This window comes from Pogona vitticeps, chromosome 1 (assembly GCF_051106095.1).
Source record: "Pogona vitticeps strain Pit_001003342236 chromosome 1, PviZW2.1, whole genome shotgun sequence".
NCBI lineage: Eukaryota > Metazoa > Chordata > Lepidosauria > Squamata > Agamidae > Pogona > Pogona vitticeps.
The window spans coordinates 172,156,576-172,175,733 of record NC_135783.1 but is presented as its reverse complement, the minus strand read 5'-3'; the positions used below and the strand labels follow the sequence as shown (position 1 = coordinate 172,175,733).

Here is a 19,158-nt window from a genome sequence, read left to right as displayed (position 1 = left end):
CAATTTTGAACCAATCAGTTGTTCCATATCCAGTTCTAACTGTTGCTTCCTGTCCCACATATAGGTTTCTCAGGAGATAGACAAGGCGGTCAGGCACTCCCATTTCTTTAAGGACTTGCCATAGTTTGTTGTGGTCCACACAGTCAAAGGCTTTTGCATAGTCAATGAAGCAGAAGTAGATATTTTTCTGGAACTCTCTGGCTTTCTCCATAATCCAGCACATGTTAGCAATTTGGTCTCTAGTTCCTCTGTCCCTTTGGAATCCAGCTTGTACTTCTGGGAGTTCTCGGTCCACATACTGCTGAAGCCTACCTTGTAGGATTTTGAGCATAACCTTGCTAGCATGTGAAATGAGTGCAATTGTACGGTAGTTGGGGCATTCTTTGGCACTGCCTTTCTTTTTGATTGGGATGTAGAGTGATCTTTTCCAATCCTCTGGCCACTGTTGAGTTTTCCAAACTTGCTGGCATATTGAATGTAGCACCTTAACAGCATCATCTTTTAAGATTTTAAATAGTTCAACTGGAATGCCATCACCTCCACTGGCCTTGTTGTTAGTCAGGCTTTCTAAGGCCCACTTGATTTCACTCTCCAGGATGTCTGGCTCAAGGTCAGCAACTACATTGTCTGGGTTGTCCGGGATATCCAAATCTTTCTCATATAATTCCTCTGTGTATTCTTGCCACCTCTTCTTGATGTCTTCTGCTTCTGTTAGGTCCCTCCCATTTTTGTCCTTTATCATGTCCCTCTTTGCACAAAATGTTCCTCTAATATCTCCAATTTTCCTGAACAGATCTCTGGTTTTTCCTTTTCTGTTATTTTCCTCTATTTCTTTACATTGTTCATTTAAGAAGGCCCTCTTGTCTCTCCTTGCTAGTCTTTGGAAGTCTGCATTCAATTTTCTGTAACTTTCCCTATCTCCCTTGCATTTTCTTTCCATTCTCCTCTCTGCTATTTCTAAGGCCTCGTTGGACAGCCACTTTGCTTTCTTGCATTTCCTTTTCTTTGGGATGGTTTTTGTTGCTGCCTCCTGTACAATGTTACGAGCCTCTATCCACAGTTCTTCAGGCACTCTGTCCACCAAATCGAGTTCCTTAAATCTGTTCTTTACTTCCACTGTGTATTCATAAGGGATTTGGTTTAGATTATACCTGAGTAGCCGAGTAGTTTTTCCTACTCTCTTCATGCAGATCCCAACGTGGAGGAATTCTGTGCAGTTCAATTTCATGGACAGATCACTATTTAGCATGGTTTCGACTCACTGCAGGCTGCCCAGAAGAAGGAAATGGTAACCTATTTCTGAGTGCTTTCTACCTGGAATACTGTGAAGAGGGTCACCATAAGTCAGAATTGACTTGACAACACACAAAGCAAGGGTTGAGGGGGCTAAGATGGTGACCCCAGGAGGCCAATGGAGTCAGGCAGTTTCATGGCAACTGTTAGGAGCAGTCCTTCTCACATAGTAGAGTCAAGGTAGTCTTCAGTTTATTAGGAAGTTGGTGGTGATGAAAGAGTGGGATGGTGACTGCTGCAACTTACTAACCTATCCAACCAGATATACTCTTTACTAAAGTTCACTTAATTTGATCTGTATTTGGGATAAGGAAGAATTATGTTTAACGGGCTTACTCCTAGGTAACTAGGGGGTACCCCCCCTTTTTAGGAAATCAAAGAATTGTGCTCATTTCTTATGTTTATATGAGGTAGATGTTAAGGTGCAAAAGGGCTTCATCAATGAGTGAGGATGATCTGTGGTCTGAGTTTTCTTACTTGTGGGGGTTTGAACAATAATATTGTGCTTTTAACCAAAAGGTTTGGTTCTTTTTTCTCTCTCTTACTAGGGGCTTTTCCGGCTTTTGAATCATAAAAATACTATAGACATCCATGTTAATGAAAAGAACATCTCCACCATTTGTTTTTATGAGGAAATAACAGGGAAATTTATCATCAACCATTTATAATCCAGTGACTAAAGCCACCATAAAATTATGAATCCACACTGTTATTCAACAAGTAAATGAAAACAGAGAATGTCCATCAGCAATTATAAATCTTTACTTATTACCTGGCTGCTATTACTGTTTATGTGGCTGGCACTGGCAAAATTATAGTTCATACATGTGCATGCCCTGCATAAATAATTTTAATCTCCAGTTCTTTTGCATTCATTGGAAATATCACCCTGAATACAAATAACAGTATCTGACACATGATGGGATCTAATTAACCTCGAGATACTTTCCAATGTGTTTGTGTGCTTTAAATCACCTTTTCCTTATACATAATACTATACACTTCAGGAAAACACCCTATTACAATAGTTCTCAACGGTTTGCACATTACATCTCATCAATCACTCTAGCAAGAAATTTCTGTCCCACTATGGTAGAAACAAAATGCCAATTTTTTTTTCTGCAAAGGACATTCCCATGTTTACAAGCATTCACTTATTATAGTTATCATTTATAGTAACAATGTGCTTTTGGCTCAGAAATGTATCAGAATCAAAAGATAAACCATGGTATTTATCCGTTTCTGAACCAAGTTGAAATAAAGCACGGGAGCCCAAAGTGGTACTGAGATTGAATCGGGGATACCCACAGCAGCAAATATTGCTTTGGCATTTTAGTTTTAAAAGCTGATTTTTAAAAAAGAAAACACTTGTATTGGTGAACCTCTCTGGGGGGGGGGGCTGGGGGAGATATAGGTACCTAAACAAAACAGGTACTTGAACAGAACCAAGACGCCAAAACAAAAGGAGACTGACTCTTCCAGCACCAATGGAAAGCCCAAGCTCTCAGGGAAACCCAAATCATGGAGATCGTAGGAAGGTTCAGATTGACCAGACAAATTCCCTTCTCCTGTGATCAATGGCCATTTCACATTATGACAAGGCATGAGAATGGTTTTAGTCTGTACGAGACTGCTAATTGCATTGCTTTCATTTTCAGGAAGGGGGATGTGCAGTGGACTTTTTAAAAATTCTCTTTCCTTCTAGGAAGCTATAGATCTCATTTTTGCATTACCCTTCAGAATCAAACCAATTGAATGTCTGTGTGTGACAGAATGTGAATCTCTTGTGTGGGATTTCAGTGCTGTGGGTCACTTTAGCATTATGAATAGGACCTAAACTATTCCTCACCCTCATCTTGCCTGCTGCTAGTTTTTATTTTTGTGCACTTTGGCTTTTTCTTTTTTTTCACAGTGTGTGCCTGCATTCCAGGCACGGTGGATGGCGAACGGAACACACAAGGCAGCAACCATGTACTCCTGATTGGTTTCACTTCCTGGAGATATCTGATCTGGCCTTACAAGTGTTCCATCTGGATTACAACAGTTCATCCTATAGAGGGCTGCCTTTGACAAATGTTCAGACTTTCAGCTGGTTCAGAATACTGCAGCAGGACTGAGATGTGTAACTCGTGCTATAGCAGCTTCACCTACAGCACCCTAAAAAGAGCTGGACCAGTGTATTTAAAAGAAAGTATCCTCTCTTACAAGCCTGCCCAGTGTTTAAGATCTTTAGGATCTTAGTCTTGCCAGCATTACAGGTACACATAGTGTGTTTTTAGTGTCGACTCCCAGGCTCTTAAACTCCCTGTCAAAGAAAAATAGGCTGTTTCATGCCTGTTGTTCTTTTACTGGCAGAAAAAAACCTTTTCATGTGGAAACACCTCTAATTCCTAAACTGGGTCATAGATAAAGAGGGTAGGGTCTTTAGACCTATGTGTTTTTAATTGTTTTTAAATTGTATTTGTTTTTTGTATTTCACGAAGGCTTTCACAGCCGGGATCTAATGGTTGTTGTGGGATTTTCGGGCTCTTTGGACATGTTCTGAAGGTTGTTCTTCCTAGGACAGCACTCTGTGCTCTGGTGTAGTTGGCTTGGGAGTGCAGTATTTATGGCTGTGAAATAGGCTTTTGTCTTTTTCTGTAGATGGGTGATTAGTGTGTCTTGTTGAGGGTGTATTGTTGTGATAAGGAGAAAAGATTATCTGTCACTGTGGTTGATGGGTGACATTAGCTGGTCTTTTGTGTGTAGTGATCCCCTGTTCTTGTGGCTGGGTAGAGTTCATTGACCTTTTGCACACTGTATTTTTGAGAGCTGGAAGCCAGGTTTTGTTGAGCTTCACACTTTCCTCTTTTTTGTTGAAGTTCTGCTGGTGCTTGTGGATTTCAATGGCTTCCCTGTGTAGTCTGACGTAATGATTGCTGGTGTTGTCCAGTATTTCAGTATTTTGAAATAGAATTTCATGTCCAGTTTGTTCATCTACTGCAGATATTTTTTATTTGTTTTTATTTTGTATTCATGTTCAGCTACTGCAGATTTTTTAATTTGTTTTTATTTGCATTTTATTGGGTTTAGCTGCATTTTGGACAGAGTGGTAAGTATAAATTTAATAAATACAATCTGTTTATATTACTGTTATTTTTTGAAACCCTTAGATACCTTTAGGTGAGAAAAATCAAGACTTATTTCAATAAAACAATATATCATATAAAATGCCTCCAGAGCTTGGAAATGTTTCCTTTTTTTACTACAGCTTCATAGAATCCTTCTAGAGGCTAACAGAAATTACCAGGAGTTTCACATAAAAGCAGTGAAATCTCCAATCTTTGCTTCCGCCATGAACAAATTAAATGCACAGCCAATAGCCTCAGAGTGATATTTTAAAATGAGCCACTCATTTCTTATGAAATGCTTTGGAACAGAGAAATGCCTTACTTAGATGCCTAAAAAGTGGTCATACCAGGGCCAGCTTGACCTCACATTCCCATAAAATAAATGTGCATAACTATTCACAGAATTATTTTGAGGAACACATTATATCTTCACAGGAATGCTTAATAATAATTCAAAGTGCATTTGAATGTTTGTAAACTTCTCCAGTTCAGTTGCAACCAGTTATCAAAACAAATAGAATAACACATTCATTAGTGGCAGGTTGGCCACATGCAGATCATGATGTACAATCTGTGCATGAACAAGCAGGAGGAAGCCACATGTGGTTTACCAGCATGTCAGAGTAGGCAGCCTGCACCAACATAAATAGATGTGCCAAACTATCAAACAGTATTACATGTAGACCAGTAAGACTGCAATTCAGTTTCTTTTACAGGCAAGACTTTTGTATAGAAAAGGTTGTCGTGTGTACCGTTCCGTTTTCTTTTAAATGGTTGTTACATTCAGTCCTATTGGATTCTTAGACAAGTGCAAAGTGTTTTTGGTCTCTTAACAGGGCACGGCTGCAGAGAAGCAGCCAGGAAGGTAATGCTCTTTCTAGAGCATTTTCACTTTAACAGAAATCAATAGAAAGGCAGGTAATGCCATCTGAAGGAGGAAAAAACAACATATAGCCTATTACTCCCATTTTGCCAGAAACCGCTAGAAATTTGGCAGCAACTTTGATGTGGAACTACTTTTATCCTAGGGCTATGAATGAGGGCTGATCAAAAAGGGGTGAATTTTGGGCAACAAAATCTCAGCAACATTTTCATGAAGTTCACCTTTGGCCCTCGAACTGTAAGAGCCATCATTTTCTAATGGTGGGAAGTTTGCAACATCATTAGAGTGACACTGTCTGTCATTCCACCACTCCAACTTCTTTTTTTTTCTTGTGTCTTTCTGGTGTGAGAGTCTTCAAAATCCATGCCAGTCCAAAGATCTATTTTACAGTCACTTGTGCAGCAGTGGAGTGGAAATGTGTCCATTTCAGTCTCCCTGCTACAAGAGGACACTGTGTTAAGGGGAAAGCATTTTGCTGCTTTGCAGTCATGTCAGCTAGCAGGCCAGAGGGTGGCATTCCAGATTCCTAGGGCTGATGAAATACAGCATAACTGCACCATACTACTTTTTCACAGGATTTTTTCATGATTCGTATCATTCTAGGGTGGGGGAAAAACAGTTTTCTTGCAGCCAGTTCATACACAGGTTAGTTATGGGGGGCGGGGGAAAAGCTGTGTGGCCTTTGTATGACATATTCACAAATATCAGAAACAGGTGGGCTGTTGATTCCTCTTTAGGCTAGGCACTGCAGAGCTGGGAGAGGATGAGAGAAACAGAAAAGCCTAAATATGGAAATTACTTACAGTGGTGCCCTGCATGACGACGATAATCCGTTCTGGGAAAATCGCTGTTAAGCGAAATCATCATCATGCAAAAAACAATTCCCCATTGGAATGCATTGATGCCCATTTAATATGTTCCAATGGGGAAATTATCTCGTCGTCCAGCAAAGATCGCCCATAGGGGAAGCCATTTTCCGAGCGCCGATCAGCTGTTAAAATGGCTGCCCTGTGAAGCATGGGTCTGGAAAACACAGGGCAGCCATTTTAGGAACCCGACAATCAGCTGTAAAGATCATCGTCTTGAGAATAAAGGGTCCGCGAAGCACAGACCTAATAGACATCCAGTGGAATTCCCCCATAGGAATGACTGTTTTGCGAATTGCTATAGCGATTGCAAAAAGTTACCGTCCTGCGGATTCGCCGTACAGTGGGGTCGTTGTCTAGCAGTGGAAACTGGAAATCTGGAAAACACAAATAGGTAAGATAAAGCCATGGGTCTCATGTGCCCTCAGAGATATTTTTGGAGCCCCAAAGATCATCCAATTCCCCAAAAGTATTTTCATATTTCTGGGCCTCCAGAAGGGGTGTGTGTGTGTATGTGTGTGTATGTGTGTGTATGTGTGTGTATGTGTGTCTGTCTGTCTGTCTGTCTGTGTCTGTGTCTGTGTCTGTTTTTGCCTCAGTCTTTGGGTGGGGAGGGAAGGTCCCCAAACTCCAAAAATTCAAAGGAAATCCTGAAAGTTCTCAGACAGGCATTTCCTGCTTCTATATAAAGACCCCAGTTATTGTCCACTCCTTTTGTCAGACCAGCTTGAAGGAACAATTATATATAATCAATTGTCTCTCACCATTCCTACAGGCAAAAGGCTGAGGCTTGCTCAGTGTTTCCTCTGTTTCTTTGTATCAAAACATTCAACTCCTGTTTGGAAGAAGCACCCAGCTGAATGCTTTGGTTACAATGTGATAATTACCATATTACAAAAGTTCAAAAGCTCACTTGTTTTGATATTTCATTACAGGAAATCAAGTCAAAAGCAAGGTAAAAGCCCTAGGCCAGTTCAGGGCTAAATCCTAAGACTTTCTGAAGTAGCTGGATTGCAGTAATTCATACTGGTTTAGCAGAAATCAAACTGAGAATATGGAAAGGGCATGTAGTAAACAAGGAATCTCCGGATGAAGCCATATAAACAAGGAGGACTCAATAAAGTAGAAATCTGAGATGTTAGTGAATGTTCCAATTCTCCAAATGATTTATTTAAATTTTTAATCAATGTTTTTAAAAGTCAGACCACCTAGTAAGATGTTCAAACCTCAGCACCATCAAGCAAATACAGAATGAACAACCGCATGAGACTAATGTGGTTCATGAGAAAACATATTTGCATAAAACACTGTATTGAAAGTGGCATGTTTCGAATTTAGCTGAATTTCACTTCTATCAGGGTTTTTAACACAGGTAAAATTAATCACGTAATCAGAGTAGCTACTAATTTTCACTCAGACAAATTTACTGGCCATTGGTGTTTGTTAAATAAAAGCTGTATACAAGTATAGATTTTATTTATTTATTTATTTATTTATTTATTTATTTATTTATTTATTTATTTATTTATTTATTTATTTATTTATTTATTTATTTATTTATTTATTTATTTATTTATTTATTTATTTATCCATCCATCTATCCATCCACCCACCCACCCTACCCATCTAGGCCAGGCCATTACTCTGAGCAGCTTACATTATCATGACAGAGACACAAAATAAAACTATAATAATAATCAAATTTAAACATCAAACAAGGAAAAACCAAATCTCTCTATAAAATAACTAATACAAAAGATACAAAAGATGGTGGCAAGACATGGACAATTATTTAAAAATTACTGGAATATCAATAATCAAAACCAAAATTACTCTGGGGAAAGGCTGGGAAAGATCTGTGTAAATAGCCACATCTTCACTTGTTTTCCAAAGCCAAGGAGTAAAGGGGCCTATTGTAGCTCTGTTGTGATGGAACTCCACAATGAGGTATCCACCACAGAGAAGGTCTGGTTCCAAGTTGTTGATTTATGGGCCTCCCTCAGGGTGTCCACCTGTAACACGGTGTATGAGGTGTGGGTGGGGTGGGTGGTCATTCTGAGGTAGAGGCACTCAGACAAGTAGCAAGGTTCTAAACCATTTAGGGCTTTGAATGCCAACATAAACATATTCCCTTCTCAATATATCTCTTCTGAAAAATCAGTGATCCGACCTAGAGCCAGAAATTCTAAGGCATATTTGTAAAATTGATTGTTCCTCTCCGCCACATAGCAGTTCCTTTCACATCAGCTGTTTTATTTTTATTTGTGTATTTTATTTATTTACATTCATATCCTGCCCAACTGGGCGGCTAACAGAATGACACATAGTCATAAACAATAATGTTAATGATAAAAACAATAAAACAACAGCGAAAAATTAATAGCAGGCTGGCAGCAGAAAGGATACATAAGATTACTTCATTAGGGGCAAATTACTGAAAGACTTAGAAAATAACCAGGTCTTTAGTTGCCATGGAGCAAAATGCACTTCCGGTGGCAAGTAGTTCCAAAGTGAAGCAGCCTGGTTTCAAGTGACTGATTTCTGGGCCTCCCTTGGGGCGGCCACCTGGAGCCTCCCACTATGAGGGGTGTGGGTGAGATGGGCAGATGTTTTGAGGGAGAGATGCTCAGCCAGGTAACAAGGTCCTAAACCATTAAGAGCTTTAGAAGTTAATGTGAGCACCTTGAACTTAGCAAACAGGTAGCCAGTGCAGATGAGTCAGGATAGGAGTTAAATGGGTCATATGGGGAGGTTCCAGAGATGAACCTGGCAACAGCATTCTGCACCTGCTGCAGCTTCTGAACCGCGTTCAAGGGCAGCCCCACATAGAAAGTGTTGCAGTAGTCTGTTTTTGAGATTATAGGCACATGGACCACTGCTATATGGGGATTCCTGTCAAGATAGGGGCAAAGGTGTGTGATCCGCCTCAGCTGGTAAAAAGGAGACTTGGCCATGGCTGAGATCTGGTTCTCCACTGAGAGGGCAGGTCCAACAGCACACCCAGGTTACACACCTGTTCCTTCAGGGGGAGTGTGACCCCATCAAGATTAAGCCACTGCACTGGGGTCCCTCCTAAAAGCAGGACCTCCATCTTATTTGGATTCAGTTTCAACCTGTTAGCCCTTATTTGATTTGAAATTGTTCTTTGCTCAAGGATTTCTAATGGATGGTTCAGACAACATTACCACATTGCTTCATTCCTGTATTGTCTTATTTTTCAGACCTAATTTGCGGTGACTGTGGAAATACATGGAATTGCAGTGCTAGCCTAACAGGTAATGTAGCCTTGACAGATAAAGTAATTTTGAGTAAAGAACTACTATGCTCTCTGTTTGTAGTTTCAGACCATGTTACTGTTCCCTATTCAGTGCTGCAGTATATAATCTCTGACTACATGATACTTCCAGCAAATGCACAAGCACAATACTTTAGCAGAACTAAAGAATTCAAGTGCAGAAATAACAAAGGTCTATTGCTAAATTTGCTTTAACATGAAGATAATCCGTTACAAGAGATTATCCTACAAGGAAGGGGGGAAAGCTGTGTGGTCACTAAAATCTCACAGACAGCCAAGCTTTCTAGTCTTAAAGGATTCTTTTATCAGACTGAGCATTACTGAGCAGTGGGGCCACAGAAAGATTACACTGTGATTGTCCTGTGACTTCAGGAGCCCTGTTGCCTTAGCTAGTGAATGAACAGTTGAGCAAATGAGACATTTTCTGGGAAGCCACTGAATGTAAACATTACTGCTAATATCAAGTGAGGACTGCTGGGTGAAAGGCTCTTGTTTTCAACTAAGGTTTGTCCAACATACAATTTGTACATTCTTTCTTCAATTATTCTCTAGGCACTCAAAAGAATTTGCTAATTTTTGCCTTCCAAACTGCTTGGTTCTTTTATGCAAGACCATCTTCATTGTGAAGAGACTGAGAAATTGAGGGAACACGGATTGACGAACCTGTGTGAAAAAGGCCAGGCTTTTCTTGGTGCCTGACTGAGAGAAAAGAGGGAAGCAGTTTTTGCTCAAAAAGGAATGGAAGCATCACCTATGATTTATGTGTTAAACTTCAAGGCTGTGTCAGCTTGTTCCCTGGTACTGTGTTAATCGGGGGATGACTTCAGCTATGGTGAAGGGAGGTGGGGCAGAAAATGCTCTTGTTTATCTGAATGAATAGTCAAGAGAATTTTATTAATTTATTTATTTCAACTTATATACCACCCCATAATGCAATGCACATTCTGGGTGGTTTACAGCAAAGCACACAAAGAATAAATACAGAGCAATATATGAAGACACACCAACAAACAAAATCGATCCATCCATCAAACCACTGGACTAGCTAGCCTTTGATAAATAAACAATTAGAATGACATTGGACATCACAGGTAAAATCACTAATAAGAGGAAGCTTTGAACAGTTATGATCTACAGTAACTTTTTTAAAACTGCAAGGAAAGGCACCTGGTGAGCCTCTGGTAGAAGCTTATTCCAGAGGTGTGGGGCTACAATAGAAAAAGCCCAGTTCCTGATGTTCACTCTTTTTGCCTCCCTTGGTATTATTGTTTTTCACATCCTGGGCTGCAAAGAGCTGGTGGGACAGGCAGATGATTTGAAGTCTGATTGGTGGACCATCTTGAAAGGTCTGGAAGGTGATGAATAAAAAGTTACTTTAGTTGGTTTAGTCATCTTTTAGAAGACACTACGCTCAGTTGCCATCCTGCTATGCTGTGCTGTGAGGGATGAACTCTGTGCATGCCCTGACACTATGCTAAAGCTACGCTAGTGTGTAATTAGCATTCTTATTTTCTTGTGTGTTTGCTCTGCGTTGCTCTTGCCATGGATGCATATTATTTATTCCAGATGCTCTTTTTGAAACTAAGGTTTTTTATATATACTTTTGCCTTTTTTACTATCTTTAATAAAATATAAAAAATTATCCTTTCAATTGTCTGGATTCTTAGTTAAGAGTTTTGTGGTACTTAAAACTAGGTCTTGCCTTGACCAGCCACCAGGAGTCTGTATGTTTTGTGGGTGTGGTGGCAGTTCCACCTTGCAGGGCTGGTGTGAAATTTCTTAATCTTGCATTTGATTGTGGGGTGGTAACTGTCTGGAAGCATTACTGAGTCAGGTCAGACAGGTAGATTTCTCCAACCATCACATTTAACTCTCAAAGCCTCACTCACTCCAGGAACAGCAAATACTGTGGCTCAGTGATTACAGCAGGACTCCCTGAACCTGGTGGTTCGTGACATTCATGATTTGAATATGCATTGGAACCTTGACTCATGTAAGGTAGCTTTAAAAATATTGGGAAACAAGAACATAGAAAGTTGCCTTCTTGTGGGTCGGAACATTGGTCCAGCTAGTTCAGTGCTGTGAGTTCTGATTGGCAGACAAGGGCTCTCTGAAGCTTTAGGTGGCTTCTTTCCCTACCTGGAGATAATCTCTCCAGATCCGACCCTGATTGGCTTCCATAATCAGACAAGATTGGTGTTTTCATTGTGGGATGGTCATTTAAAGTACTATATTTGCTGTCTTTCACTGCAGTGTAACCCTGTGGATACACTCACCAAGCATTATCGCCACACTGAAAAAAAACTCTGTTTGCTTCCCTGTTTTTCACAGGAAGGAAATCCTTTTAACTGTGAATCATGACATGACCAGTCTAGGAACCTCCACTGTGGGGAACGTCCCCCCCGCTCCCCCCCCCAACAGACATTAGTTCCTTCTTCACTTGGCCCAGTCCAATTTGTATACATACTGTATTGCTCTTCTAAAACAAGCAACAGAATGCCCGCATGCCACCTTTTTCATTCATTAAATGTAAGCTGCTGGAGAAGGAGCATGCACAGGGCTGGCTCAACAAGAACCAGCCCCACAGGCAATGAACAGCAAAGCATTAACAACTGAAGTTTCTATCTATTTTCAGCTTTGCCTAAAGAACTGGTGTTCTGTATTTTTCCTTGCAGTTGACTAAAAGAATAGTAATTTTGGAGAAGAGTAGTAAGATCAATGGGGATGTGGTGGTGCTGCGGGTTAAACCGCAAAGCCTCTGGGCTGCAAGGTCGAAAGATCAGCAGTTCAAAACCACACGATGCAGTGAGCTCTCATCACTTGTCCCAGCTCCTGTCAACCTAGCAGTTCGAAAGCATGTAAAAATGCGAGTAGATAAATACCGTATTTTTCCATGTATAAGACTATACTTTTGTCTAAAATCTTTAGACTAAAAATTGAGGGTCATCTTATATATGGAAGTAAGCTGAGTAGAGAAAAAAATAGTGGAGAGGAAAGCAGGGATCAAAGTGATCCTGCAGGGTTTAGATCCCTGCTTTCCCCTCCACTTGCTAAGCCTTAGCAAAAGGAAAGCAGAGATTAAAGCACAGCAGGATGGCTTTGATCCTTGCTTTCCCCTCTGCTTACTAAATCCTATGGGGCTTAGCAAGTGTAGGGTGAAAGGATCAAAGCAATCCCATGGCTGTATAAGGGGGAAAGGGATCAAAACAATCATGCAGTCGCCAGATTGCTTCGATCCCTTTCCTTCTCCTTTTGCTAAGCCCTGCAGGGCTTAGCATGAAGGGAGAAAGCAAGCATCAAAGTGATCCTGCAGTGCTTTGCTCCCTTTCCCCCTACACTTGCTAAGCCCCACTTAGATTTCTTAATTTTGGGTTAGAAAAGTGGGTGGGTGTTTTTTACATGGGGATATCTTATACACGAAAAAATATAGTAGGTACCACCACGGTGAGAAGGTAACGACGTTCTGTGTCTAGTCGCGCTGGTCACGTGACCACGGAAACTATCTACTGACAAACATTGGCTCTACGGCTTGGAAACAAGGATGAGCACTGCCCCTTAGAGTCAGACACAACTTGACAATTGTCAAGTGGAACATTTACCTTTACCTAATAAGATCAATATGAAAACCAGTGTGGTTTACTGGATAGTGTGTCAGACTAGGACTCAGAAGACCTGGGTTCAAATCCCCATTCAACCATAGAAACTCATGGGTGTGTGTCGCAACGATAAACCACTTCTTAAATCCACCACGTACCTCAAAAACCCATTACGGTTGCCATAAATTGGAAGTGACTTCACAGGACACAACAAAAGTAAGGTTCAAAGGTGAAAATGACCATATATTGGCTAGAAAATTTATGGGAGGATGGTGCAGGAAGTAAAATTCCTCTTGAATCTGGCTACAGAAAGCTCTTGAGCTGCACTGCATGTGTACAATTCTGCCTTTCTAACTGAAGTAGAAAAACAAGAACAGAAGGTTACCTCACAGAAGAATGAGGAAGCAGATCTAATGTAGACCTGGAGGGGAGAAACAAGAATGGCACACCCCTGAGTTATTCAGCCTGCCTGCTGCCCCCATCACCACCTTCAATCCACTTGCTGTACTGCAACAACCTTCCTCAAACTTTCAGTGGAAGATAACTTTTTCACCCCTGGGAAGCAGCAAGAAATGTGAAACAAACAGGAGATGAAGGGGGAAGAGAATGTCTTGTGGGAGGGCAGAAGGGAATGCTGGGTCCCTAACCAGAGGAATAGAATAGCTAAGGTTGGACTAGGATTCATTCAGCATGCTCACTAACAGTAGACCTGGGACTGCCACCTCTCAGCCGCCACCACTTGTGGCCAGCATTTTCACTCTCCCCAAACCATGCTATCTTCTGGGCTTTGAAAAACCTCCTCTCCTTCCCTTGCAATTGCCGACTGTTCAAATGAAAAATGAGGACTACCAAAGCAAGCATTGGTTCTATTTCGTTAGTGTGCGAATGGCAGCAATGATTGTACAGTGTATAGATAAAAGACGCAAGAACCCAAACAAAAAGCCCAATTTGCACTCAGGGCAGTTCAAGGTGGGCAGCCCTGCGGTCGAGGAACCCAGATTGAAGCAGGATCATGAATGGGTGTGTGAAGTGTGTGTGTGTGGTCTTCATTTTGTCGCATCAAAATCAACGGAGTCTTTTGTCAATCGCTCAGGTGCACAAGGCTTTTGTGTAATTAACCACTCGCCAAGCGCCACCCTGGGATCCTTCTGGATCGATGGGCAGGGGCATGGAAATCAGTCAGCCGGTCAGCGAACCCCACGCATATTCTCGCGAAGCCCAGTGTTTCGGCGGTGCGGCTCCGATTCAGACGGCAAGGGGAGGGAGGGCTCGCAGGCCTGCAGGCTCCCCCGCTCCGGCCCCGCGAAATGTCTCCGAAGGCCGGGCTCTGGCCCGTTCACCTCTCACAGCCGTTCCCGGGCGCCACACATTTACGCGCGCAAAACGGCATGCCCCGATTTCGCACAGAGGCTGATTGGGCGTGGGGCGTGTCAGGCCACGCGGCCCCCTCCCCACCTGCGGCTGCCGGTCGGGACCGAGTCCAAACCCAAAGTCGAGGCCCACCTGGAGAACGAGGCCAAGCTCTGCCCCGGAAACGGGCCGTTCTCCAGAAGGGCTTGCCCAGGTGTAGCGGCAGGCCTGGCAAGGTGGCTGGCCAGCCGGCCGGCCGTTGTCTGTCGTCCTCGTCCTCCTCCCATCCCCGCCTCCCCGCTCAAGCTCTTCTTGAATGGCATCCACAGAACCGCTCCACAGCAGCGCGGAGGGAGTCAGAGAAGGCGCGGGCACCCGGGGGTGGGGGTGAGGGGGTGGGGGGAGAGCCAGCGCGGATGACTCAAAAGGAGAGGAAGCGCCGACGCCGCGGCTGCCCGGGTTACCCTGAGAAGCCCCTCCTTCCCCCCCCCCCGACTGGCTGGTCTCTGGCTGGGCGTGGGCCTGAGCGGCACTGCTCCGGAGGGAGGGAGGGAGGGAGCGAGCGAGCGGCGGCGGCGGCGGCGCTTTGATGGATTGAACTGCAGTTGCTCCGCTGGAGGCTGGCGCGGCCGCTCGGCGGAAGCGCGAAGAGCCGGGGCTTCTCCAGCCCGGCGGTTTTCGGGGAAGAGAGGCTTCCTCGCCGGCAGGAACCGGGCCCGAGAGGAAAAGGGCGCCGCTTCCCGCCTGAAGAATGAATGAGTCGGCAGCAAGCGGCTCTGCTCGGAGCTAGCCCTGCCCCAGCCGCTGGGCGAGGCGAGGCGAGGCGAGGCGAGGCGAGGCGAGGCGAGGCTCCGTCTTCCTCTCCCTCCTTCCCTCCCTCCCTCTCTTTCTTCCTTTCTCTCTGGAAAGACTCGCAAGTGGCCCCGGCTTTGTTTGGAGGCTTTTCACAGCCCGGCCGCGCCTCGGGGTTGTGGCTGCGGCTGCGGCGCTTCAGGTTGCGGTTGCTGAATGAGGATTCATGGCGACAGGCACGACCGCCGCTGCCCCCCCCCCCGGGCGCTCGGGGGTGAGTTCCACCGACCGGCGCTGATCCCTGGCGAGGATCTCTTCAGGATCCCCTCTCCTTCCTCCTGAGCGGGCCTCCGGGGTGATGGCCGGCGGGGGTGAGTTGGCGTTTTGATTGCAACCTGACCAGCATCTGGCGGGAATGGTGTAAGAGAAGCAGCAGCCGCGGGAAGCGGAGAAGAGGCGACGCGAGTCTTCAGCCGGAACGAACGGAGGATCTTTCCGCTGCGGCTCCCGCCGAGCCCAGCGCTCTGTCCGCACCATGGGGAACATCTCCTCCAACATCTCTGCTTTCCAGTCCCTGCACATCGTCATGCTGGGCTTGGACTCTGCCGGCAAAACCACGGTGCTCTACCGGCTCAAATTCAACGAGTTCGTCAACACGGTGCCCACCATCGGCTTCAACACGGAGAAGATCAGGCTGAGCAACGGCACCGCCAAGGGCATCAGCTGCCACTTCTGGGACGTCGGGGGCCAGGAGAAGCTGCGGCCCCTCTGGAAGTCCTACAGCCGCTGCACCGACGGCATCATTTATGTGGTGGACTCCGTCGACGTGGACCGGCTGGAGGAAGCCAAGACGGAGCTCCACAAAGTCACCAAGTTCGCTGAAAACCAAGGCACCCCCTTGCTGGTGATCGCCAACAAGCAGGACCTCCCCAAATCGCTGCCGGTGGCGGAGATCGAGAAGCAGCTGGCTCTGCAGGAGCTGACCCCGTCCACCACCTACCATATCCAGCCAGCCTGTGCCATCATCGGAGAGGGGCTCACGGAGGGCATGGACAAACTCTACGAGATGATCCTCAAGCGCAGAAAGTCCTTAAAGCAGAAGAAGAAGCAGCAGCGGTAGAGCAGGGCAGGCCCCGAGGAAGCGGGGTCACCCTAGACAGACACAGGCATGGAAGCTTGGTTTGTTAGCTTGAGGCCTGATCAGGCAAATGCCGGTCGGTGTCCATAGACTTTTCCAGGGCCTTCCTTTCAATATGGTTTGCTTTGCCCGGAGATGGGGTATAATATTGTGCTGGCTGGCACTTGGGATGCAGGTCAGATCTGTGCACATCAGCCACCTGTTCCAGCCCCTGGGAAGGCACCATGAGCCACAAGACAGGCGGTGGACGCTTTGGACTTTCTAATATTCTAGCAGGACTAGAAGATGGGCAACTACAAAAACCTGATTTTACCAGCTGTGTCTGCCCCTGTGAACTAGATACACTTGCAAAAGACTTGCCACTAGATGTCCACCCACCAACCCCCATTCCTCTGGAAGGTTTCTCTTTTTTAAAAAGAATACATAACTATATAAATATATCTAAAATGGGAGGAAGTACTTTGGGAGATGACCCTCACAATGCTACAGGGCAGGACCCACTTGTGTTTGGATTATTAAGGTTTATGCTCCCATCTCAGGATCTTAGTGCAAGGTGAAGTGTGCATGAAGAAATAGACTTAAGACATACATTAATTGCTTGATGGGAACAATGATGCTTTGATGGGGGGGTGGATGCATATATTCAATGTATATTGCTTAATGAAATGGCTCTTTGAAGCTGGCCCTTGTGTAAACTGTTTTTTGTTTTTTTTTTGTTTTGAGTCTTTCATGAGATCTCTCCAAAGCATTCATGGTCTGGTAATTGTGTGATGACCAAGATCAAGAAAGTGTATGAAATCAGTGAACAAATGGTACAGTGCTGCTTCTTGTGTGTATTTGGGAGGGAAGTGTCCCCCCCCCTTCTAGCTCTCAGTCCTTCAAGTTGAGTGTGATGAGGATGTACACACCAGTCTCCCCACTAGCGGGGAGAACCTTTGCTCTCTCCCTGGGCTGCCTTTGGAGGGCTACCAAAAGCAAGGCAAAGAGGAATAGGCCCTTGGGCAAGCTGAATGTAGCACTCACAGATTCCTATATTAAAAGAGAATTTTGTATGTTGATGGTGTAAAATCCACTGTATGAAGCCCTTGTAAAATCCGAGCTGCCTGGATCATTCGTTAACCAGCAGCTGCTCTCTGGTGCTGCATTCTAGGCATTTTGCTAGATGGAAATGCCACCCCCTTCTTACAACCTGGTCAACGCAATTGAAGCAATAGCTAGGAAAACACTTCTTTTAAATTCAGGTTATAGAAGGATACCTTCCTCTTGCAACATTCAGCTGCAGGCATACTTTGTTTCTTGACATTGAATCTAATCAGGTTGAAATAATCTGACTCACATTTCAGTTTCTTCACTGTATCATCCTGATGGCTTTCAGAGGCCTAGCTCACTGCAGCAGTAAGAAAGGAGTGGAGGACGGCCAGCCAGACTTCAGCTGTTCTGATAGGTGAAACATAGAGAAGGTTGCAGAACTAAATAAAAAACACATTCTGTGTTCTTTGTTGGAGCTGGGAGAGGGAAATAGATCATACTGGCAAATAGATTAAAATAGACTTGGCTGGGTTTTATTTTGTGCGTGTGTCTTATTTTGTTTTGTTCTTTTTTTAAAAAAATCAGTAGTTCAGAGTTGTCCCCATCAAGAGTAAAGGAAAAGGCAGTTACAGTCCTTCCCCCGTCTGATAGAACTCATGTTGGTTATGGTGGTGCAGGAGAAATCTGATTTCCTTTACAAACAGTGCAACCCTGTACCTCTCTATTTAGTAATAAGCGCCACTGAATTCAGAAGGATCCCAGTTAAGCCTGAGGTTGCAGTCTTATATACAGACTTAACTGGGAGCTTACTTAATTCAGTGGCACTTATTACTAAATAAATCCCCATGGGGTTTATTTACTTGCCTCCAAGTAGATACATATAGGATGGTGTTGTATGACATCAATTTGTACCTATTTACATAGAAGCAAGCGTCATTTGATTAAAAGATTCACAGTTCAGCCACTGAAAATGGAATAAGATCGTAAGGCTGCAATCCTGTGCACAGTGATCTCCTTGGAGGAAAAGCAAGCTACACATGTAATAAATGATGATCATGAAAGAATATCGATACAGTAATTGCAACAGGAATACGATTTCACTGTATGGAGGCAATTTGAGAATCTTTTTTGAGCACACTTAATGCAAGCTTTGCCTAGTATACTCTTTAGTTAATTCAAAACTCTTCTGGAAGGTGTTTTACATGAAACACATCTGTGGCTCACTAATGTTAGTTCACTTAATTTCTGGAGCTTAGATTATAAACTTCTTACTTTAAAAATGATATCAATATGAAAATAAGTGAAGTTGTCTGTATCAGTCAGAAGACACATTTCCCTCCTGAAATCTACATCCATACTAAAGCAATTCCTTGAATGAGCCAACTCAGAGGCTACTAAATGCTGGGCAAGCTGTTGAATTCTTCTGAACTGTTTATCATAATCCTAGATCCCATATTGTTTGTGGGAAAGGAGGAATCACGTTGCGCATACTCCCATAATCCTGTGAGGGCCACATTGTCACCAGATGGCCTGCTGGCTCTGCCAGCAAAATCTGGCAATTACTGTGGTCGTAGTTGCCAGTAAAGTTCTATGGTACAACAGCTAGAGCATTCTCCTTTATAGTAGAGTCTTATGAGACTGCAGGACAGAGCAGGGCCTCTTCTTTCATAGAAGAAAAAAAAAAGAAGTGTGGGAGCTGCTGGAATTGTAGTGGTGTGGATGGAGAGAGCTGCTTCCACTCCTGCTGGAGCTGCACGCAACCAGGCTATGGGTTGCCCATCCCAGGACAAACAGGAGAGCAGTGGA

The 19,158-nt window shown here is 43.9% G+C and overlaps 1 protein-coding gene and 1 long non-coding RNA gene across 2 annotated transcripts; one reads left to right on the top strand and one right to left on the bottom strand.

The window, feature by feature from the left end:
- Window positions 1-10,336: 10,336 nt before the first annotated feature.
- LOC144583984 (uncharacterized) lies at window positions 10,337-14,901 on the bottom strand. Its single transcript, XR_013537943.1, has 2 exons — window positions 13,202-14,901; window positions 10,337-10,795 (listed from the first exon to the last, which is right to left on the bottom strand). It is a non-coding gene; the product is annotated as an uncharacterized LOC144583984 (long non-coding RNA).
- A 48-nt stretch (window positions 14,902-14,949) lies between these two features.
- On the top strand, window positions 14,950-17,888 carry ARL4C (ARF like GTPase 4C). The gene is made up of 2 exons (XM_078378877.1): window positions 14,950-15,211; window positions 15,242-17,888. The coding sequence occupies exon 2, from the start codon at window positions 15,721-15,723 to the stop codon at window positions 16,303-16,305; it is 585 nt and encodes a 194-aa protein (XP_078235003.1). The 5' UTR covers window positions 14,950-15,211; window positions 15,242-15,720; the 3' UTR covers window positions 16,306-17,888.
- The last annotated feature ends 1,270 nt before the right edge of the window (window positions 17,889-19,158 follow it).

Coding starts and splice junctions, on each gene's coding strand:
- ARL4C (XM_078378877.1), top strand. CDS start 15,721: ATGGGGAACATCTCCTCCAACATCTCTGCTTTCCAGTCCCTGCACATC.